The 8,067-nt window shown below is 39.0% G+C and overlaps 1 protein-coding gene across 7 annotated transcripts in view; it reads left to right on the top strand.

The window, feature by feature from the left end:
- LOC100745846 (ABC transporter G family member 22) overlaps nucleotides 1-8,067 on the top strand; it is a 291,784-nt gene that overhangs the window by 241,283 nt on the left and 42,434 nt on the right. For all 7 annotated transcript variants that reach the window (XR_002945946.2, XM_012380998.3, XM_024364947.2 and 4 more), the window contains one exon: nucleotides 7,380-7,485. Coding sequence is in view for 6 of the 7 variants with exons in the window: in XM_012380998.3 (XP_012236421.1) it covers nucleotides 7,380-7,485 (106 nt within the window). In the remaining variant the exon portion in view is untranslated. The remainder of the gene's footprint in view (nucleotides 1-7,379; nucleotides 7,486-8,067) is intronic.

Genomic DNA, 8,067 nt, shown 5'->3' with positions numbered 1-8,067 from the left:
TGCGTGCGTGCCAAGTTCCGCGCGAAATTTATGAAGGCTTCGCGACAGAAAATTAGGAGGACACCTCGGGCGCGGGATCGCCTGGAATGCGGGCTACAAGCCAACCAACCAACCGTTGCATTCTCGCGGATTTAACACGCTAGGAAGGTGTCGCAATCGTCCATTAGCGAATTGATTCAATTTATTGGGCATTTTAGATTTTAGACTGTCACAGCGAATGTTCGAATCGACGATACGTATATTTGTTATTCTTCGGATTTCAATCGCGTTATTAGTAGCTACGTTGCGCTTTGTTTGGACGTTTCATTTTCAAGTTTGGTCCGAACAAGTGAACTGGAATGTTCACGAAATTAGACACATAAATTTATTGTGTTTCACTTTAGCGAGATACTCTTTCAAATTAGAAACACTTTCCTGTGTTACGAATTACAGCGAAGCAAGTTTGCCGATGCTTCTTACTTTTTACAGTACAAATAAGGAATTCTTAAAAGATGTTTCATGGAAATTACCATACTCCTTGGACCGTCGAAATAATGGTATAGCGGTTGGTTGTAACCTTTTAAATTTATTTGTCGAACCTTATATTTGTTTTATCGTTAAACTTATTAACATCGTATAAGAGAAATTGTGTCAGTTTTGGTCTGGAAATTTTCACGAAAGAGAATGTACCGCTAACCAACTGGATTTTTGAAAATGACCTAACTACAGTAGCTAGTGGAATAAGTAATTACCGTTTAATTCTTCGCGAACCAACCAATTAACCTTAATAAACTCTGTCCTCCTCATAATCTACGCAACAAAACAGTCACGTAAAATTTCCCCAGCGCAGAAACGACGAAAATTCTTAATTCTATCGTTAGAGGACGATCTAGAACGACTAATATTTCATTCTTCAAACGATCGAGCGATCGGTCTTCATAAACGTGACGTTGATCCCTTTGCGCTTCAAACAACGAAACTGCCAAAAATAAAATTTCTTTAAGCACAGAAACGAAGATAGATATACGTCATACGTGTCGAAGAAACATTCACGGTGGCAAGTACGTACGTAAGTACTCGAGAAACACATGTGTGTGACACACGAAACCGATCCAACGGGACGTTGGCCTCTCGATTATGGCAAGGGAGACAGGAGTTGCCCCGTGACAAATAGAGGGTGGTAGGAAGAAAAAAGAGATAAAGAGAGGTGAAGAAAGGGAGAGAGAGAGAGAGAGAGAGAGAGAGAGAGAGTTGTGGTGACGTCATAACTCGGTCAGTGAACCGCCGAGCGCGTGTCTTACGTGTTTCAAAAACATTCGGCGCCGTCTCCCTACGTGCATAATACGCTTAAAGCAACCGCTGCCATCGTTTATCTCGCTCCTTTTTTTACCTTCTCCGATTCTCTTACTTTGTCGTGTCACGTTGTTTTCGTTCACGGGCTCGTATTTCTTCCTCCTCGTGCCTTTCTCTCGCCGTCAACGTATCCCTGTCACCGTACTTACAATTATGGACGCGCCTTTACGCCGACTCTCCACGTTTTCTCCTCCTCCTCCTCCACCTACTCCTCGTAGATATTTTAGCCGATTATTCAACGAAGATAATCGAGAAACAAAAACAAACGCAATTTAGTAAGGTCTTCGTTTTTGTGTCGTTTTGGCTCGTAGAAGAATTTTAAAATTTTGCATCAGTTTGTCGTTTTCGGATATTCTGTGTATCGTCGATCTCATAGAAAGCTGTCTTGAATGGGACCAGTCGCCTCTTTATTGAACTCAACTTTGTCAAATTCTACTCTGTCGTTCTAATCTTTTATCGTATTTTCTATAGTAGTATCGTATTAAAATATTATTCATAAGATCGAACAGCTTTACCAATGGTACCAATGGAACCAAACTGATTTCAATTTTCCAGACGAAAGTGGAAAACTACATATTTGATTACAACTTCCATCCTTCGTTTCCTAGAATTCAAACCATCTAGAAATAATTCGTTTAATTATGTGAATCGTGTGGAGCTAATCCTCGACTCGCCTTGTCTGCTTAAGGAGTCGAACAGGCCTGAATCTTACAATATTCTACATTTTGTCCCCTTGACTCCGTCATCCTCCTCTCGAAACGTGCCATTGTTCTCTTGTTCGAAATCTTTTTCCTGGATATTTATAAAATCGATACTCTATAGATCGATCGAAAAGCTATTGAACGAATGGTTCGATCACCTCTCACTTTCCCTTTTCTCCGCGTGGAGCGTGATGGCCGACACGTCGCCGTCGTTCTATGGAAACCAGCCGGCGGAGATGACGTTCACGGTCGTGCTCCGTTCTGGAGCAGTCCAGTTTCCTGCTGGCCGAGAGACGACCGCTATACCCGCAGCGAAATATCGTCGGCCGCCACTTTCTCTCTCCGCATAACGGATCCTCTTGTGTAACGGACTCCCAGCCGTCGAGAAAATGGCACGTTCGTCCGCGTTGCCCGCCGCGGCCAAGGCAGGGTGTGTCGACCGAGCCGACATCCACCTTAAGCCGCGTGCACACGAAAATAATTTAAAAATAATCTGACCACGCGCGATGAACTAACTACAACGTGACTAAGGAAAAATTCGATTTTACAAGCCGTTTATCTTGTATCCGTGAGAAATTGGAAAGTGCGAAATAATGAAAATGCACGTGATACGCGAAAATGTATCAATGTCCGACGTCGATGGTAACGCAACTAAAAAGAATGTAGAGATTTTCAAAGTTTACAGGGAAATCGTTTTCAACGGCGTCATAAGGCTGACTTAACGCAAGATACGCCACTATTCGCGAAAGCAGTACAACTTTCCGCCTACAGCGTCACGAAAGAACCGAAGATCAACCGATAGTGTGAAACTAGGGCCATGGCGGTATAAGTAATAATTTTACCCTCTGACGCAAAAGTGATGCAATTATAAATATAGCGTTCTACATAATAAAGATAGAAACATAATGTAGACCTTCTGTTCAATAAGCCATGCAAAGTAAGATACACACTTGTTACGATATAACTGATATGTATGGAAAAATCGTTTTAGTTGCGTTGGTGGGAATGTGAATTTGCATAAATATCGGTGTAATAATTATTACAATTTTCGTACAACACGTATGAAAATAGCGAGTTTGTGTTTTCTTTTTATTTGCAATTGATAAATTAATAAATGAATAGACTGGATGCCTTTGATAAAATTAACACATGCGCAACGGAGCGGCTTCGCACAATATGCCGCTGCTGGTGACGCCAGCAAATTGGCAGAATTTTACGAAAAAGACTTGTGAACGCGAACATGTGCGCGTCATATATATAGAGAGCATAGAACGCGTATAGAGAAAAATGACAGCCGCGTGTTAATATTATGTATGCTTATTTTATTTAAGTCATAGCATTTTTAATTATAGTTATTCAGTTGTTTGTTAATTACAGTTGTAATATTGTTGTTGATATAGTATACTCGTACTCAGGTATTTATTAAGGGTTGTTTGCTTCAGAGTAAAAATTAGAAGAATTTTTGTTCTCTTTTCTTGAATACTGAAAGAAAATTGAGACAGATATCGATAAAAATAGATTATTGTATTTTTTTCTTTTGAATGATAGTACCATAATTTCCTTACGACTTTTAAAAAATAGCACACTAATATCAATAGAAAAAATAATTAATGTATGTTCTGACACAACAATTGCGATACTAGCAGATCCAGTACGTACACACAGTCGATCTAAACTAGAACAAATATTTTATTACATTCTCACAGCTTTCTCTCGTAACAGATTTTTCTAAAACACCACTTCTTCCTACATATTATTCAATTTTTCGAAAGAAAGGGTAAACCGTTACCATTTCTCTCTGGTCGTTTTTACGTTTCCTAAAGGAAAAAGCGAACGATCAAAGTTTCCTTAATCGAATCCCCGTACATAGTCGTGGACGCATTAATCAAACCGTTTCCGACGTAATATCCGCGATAATAATATCCGCGAGTGCTGTTCCAGTCGCCGTGTAAATTTTCGCGAGCAACACGTCGATCACCAAGAGATGAGAATCGAGTTTCCTTTCATTAAGCCTAATGCTTAATGGTTTCGTTCGAGCGGAATTTCAAATAGGCGGCTAGGAAACAATGGGCTGTTTAATTGGCTGCTTTACATTGATTTAAGTTAACCAACCGCGTCGACCGCCATTATCGGCAGTTTCATATAGTTGCGCATACTTTCGTCGAATGATTAAGTGGAACTATTAATCAGGCACATAATAGAATTTTAAAAGCCCACCAACGAGCCATCGAACGCCTGATTCCAGCCTTCCATTCGAGCAGAAATATGAGTCAACGAGGCTAAGGAACGATCGATTTTATTTATCGTTGGGCCTTAGCGATCGAAAATTATTCCAACTATCGTATTCCATGTAAGCGTTTCCTTTCGAAAACGTTTCTATCTTAGTGGAATTATATTTTGTACTCGGTAACTTGCTCACGTATTTGTCTACGTAGTAATAAAGAAACATATAGACACGTGTATGTACATAAAAGTCTATCAAGTTACTAAGGTATTTGTGTAAAACATTTATAGATACGATCATCAACGATGTAAATAGAACACGAAATTGTTCGTGCATTCTACGAAAGAGTTATTCTTACTCAAATTAATCTGCTATATTAATCTTCGTATAAAATTATACTTACTCAACAATAAATATCTGGTAGTAAAATGTATTCTGTATAAACATTGAAACACGTAAGGGGCTATAAGTTACGTTAATGTTAGGGCTATATATTTTGTTAATATTTCATGGAAGCGTTTGTCCTCTCGGTATCGAGTACGGAATATACTAACTTTCCTACGAAATTTGGTAGAATTTTATTTTAGTCAAAATAGTGGTGCGCGAAGGCTTCCTAAACTGACTGTATACAAGTTTTCCTGTTATCGGGATATTTTTATTTATTTGAAGGGTTCGTACGATGAAAAAGTGATGTAAACGTACCTTCTGCCAAATATGAAACATACTGAACACAGAGTTTAATTTTGGTGCACCTTTTCCTCCGAGTTTCCTATTCGTCAACCTTTATCCTGCATAATTAAACCTCCTAAACTATCTATAGAAAGCGTCTCTTCAAAAAAGAAACACAATGTCCCTTAATTTCCAATTTTGATCACACAGCTAACCTGGTTCTGCCTTTATTGAATTTCTAATTCCCTTCAAGGAATGTGTTTTCGAAACACGACATGACCAACAAGTCAAACCCTACAAAAATTCTACTGCACGAATTAGATTTAAAAATGAAAGATAAGATATAATAAAAAAAATCCAATATAACTGGACGTCGCTTGAAACTCCAGTACATGGAAAATAAAACAAACAGCTTGGAATTCATTTTGTTTTCGGTTGGTGAATTTCTCGAATTCCAGGACAGAATCCAGGAAAAATTTCAAACGACGTTCATGAAAGAATTCCAAAGGCAGCAGAGGCCGCGCGTTTCCCTTCGATACTAACACGCTTGTCCTCGCGTGTCCCCGAATTATCGAATGCACGTGAACGCGTTTCAAGACGAGGAAAGTTCATGCGCTACGTGCAGAATCGCGCAAGACCGATGGTGGATGGATTTCCTGATCGAGCTGTCGAAGGTGTAGCTCGTTACAACCTGACACATGACACGTAGCTTCCTCCTTCTCTGCGAAGTTCGCAGTTCCTTCGTTGCATAATTCGTGTGTTGTCTAATTGGCAAGTTGATGGTAAGATGGTCGTTGGGACAGCGTTTCTGGTTTTCGCTTCAGATCTTCCCATTTCGCTCGTTGAGCACAAATGTTGCTTCCAAGAAACGTTTTCTTTGTTTTAATAAACTTGCATTATTATTAAATTCGATTTTTTAATATTGTGATCTACAGTTACGCTAAGTTGTTATGCCGAGATCGTCGGTGGGACGGTGTTTCTGGTTTTCGATTCTGATTTTCCTGTTTAACTCGTTAAGCGCAAATGTTGCGTCGAAGCAACGTCTTACTTGCTTTAACGAACTCGTATTCTCGAATTCGACTTTTGATACTGTGGTTAGCAGTTACGCCAAGTTATACTTTCGTAGCTACGTATTTCTTTACTCGTTTATATTTTACAATTTCTCGAAGTTGTAAAAGGTTGGAGTATTAACTTGGAAAAGTTGGATACACCCTCCAAAGAGATAACAGTTTTAGGTCGAACTTTCTGTTTAACTCGTTAAGCACAAATGTTGCGCCAAGGCGACGCTTTACTTGTTTTAATATAAACTTGTTTTATTGAATTCGATTTTTAATATTGCGGTTAGTAGTGTGGTACTTTTCTAAGTATTTCTTTCTCGTTTACGTATTATTATTTTACGGACTTTTAAAAAGTTAACTTCAAAGGACCTTCAAAGGATTAACAGGTTTAAGGAACTGTCTTCGAATCATTGAAATTCTTTCTCCAGTCAATTTCATCAAAAAGGAAAAAACCCGATAGATAGAAAGAACTACTTTAGAATTATCAAAATAATCCATTGATATCCAAAGCCATCGATCTTTAAAGAATCCAGAATAACAAACCACTGAAATTCTTCCTGCAAAAATCCTAAACTTCATCAACCCCCCAAAAATATCAAAAATACTCAGGAACCAAATCGATTGAAAATAACCAAGAAGTCAGTAGATCCAAAGAATCATCTACGAATTATGAAAATAGCCTATTCATCCAAACCCATCGATCTTCAAAAAATTCAAGATAACCAAAGGATGCTTCTCGAACCATTGAAATTCCCTCTTCCCACGAACGTGTCTTTAAGAAGTTAAAAACGATCAGAGATCCAGCAAACGGAAGAAAATCGTTCAAACGACCAAAATTCTCTCTTCATCTACCGAATCTACCAACCTGAAAGACTTTCAAAAGCTTGAAAGAATCTACAGAAAGACGAGGCTAGGAAACAAAGTGACGACCCATCCGGATCGAAAAATGGCTTGTTGGGTGGGTTTCGCAAGGAACGTAACGGCTGCTGCAGCACGTTATCGTAATTGATTTAACGATCGCGATTACGAGCGGACCGGTGCATCCCCGGGGGTACGTGTCAGATGGTAATAATAGACACAAAGTGGGCTGGATGTTACGAAACGGAAATGCACGTCCACGCCGCCGGCTTTTGCTTACATTGCTGTTTAATGCGTAAACGGGGCCGTGGCTTGGGTTAAAAGGCAGTCTCAACTTTCCGTAAAGTCCGCCACGATACCGATCTTCCTTCTCATCGTTCCTATCTACCGTTTTCTGTTGCACGCTTTCGCCGATTTAATCGTCGATCCGACATTTTTCTCTTCTTTCTCTTCTTACTTCTTTTTTTCTTTTTTTTTTCATTTTTGATATTTTTTGTTTCTTTCGATCTGACAGTTCTTGTTGTTCGTGTGTTTCAGTACCAGGCGAGGCTCAGGCTTCCGGACACGTTCTCGCACTCCCAGAAGATGCAGTGCGTGGATCATATCATCGAGGTCCTCGACCTCGCCGCCTGCCAAGACACCAGTGAGTATAGATCGGACACGATCGACGGATCGTGCCAAGCCCCTGCGGTCGTTCTCTACGTGGCGGCCTGCTTTTGCGCGCCACGGTGTCTCACTTTATTGCATTTTTCTTCTTTCACCTTCGTTCGATCTTTTTATTTGGTCGTTTGAAAAGACTTACGATATTGGATTGGATTGCACACGAAATGATTATATCGAATTTTCGTGTTTGACCATCGTATTGAGGTTAGGAATCGTTAAAAGGAGTAGATAATCGGCAATTTTTCGTAGGATGAATTATATATTTAGAATTTTGTCGAATTTCTTAATTTTACTTCTTGTTTATTTATTTTTTTGTATAATGATTATTATAAACAAATTTACAAACGATATTTTGATGTCGAATTTTCGTGTTTGATTGTCGTTTTGAGGTTAGGAATCGTTAAAAGGAGTAGGTAATCGGTAATTTTTCGTAGGATGAATTATGGATTTAGAATTTTGTCGAATTTCTTAATTTTACTTCTTGTTTATTTATTTTTTTGTATAATGATTATTATAAACAAATTTACAAACGATATTTTGGTGTCGAATTTTCGTGTTTGAC

Source organism: Bombus impatiens, unplaced genomic scaffold (assembly GCF_000188095.3).
Source record: "Bombus impatiens unplaced genomic scaffold, BIMP_2.2 scf_0114, whole genome shotgun sequence".
Classification (NCBI taxonomy): domain Eukaryota; kingdom Metazoa; phylum Arthropoda; class Insecta; order Hymenoptera; family Apidae; genus Bombus; species Bombus impatiens.
This window is presented reverse-complemented; position numbering and strand designations above follow the sequence as displayed.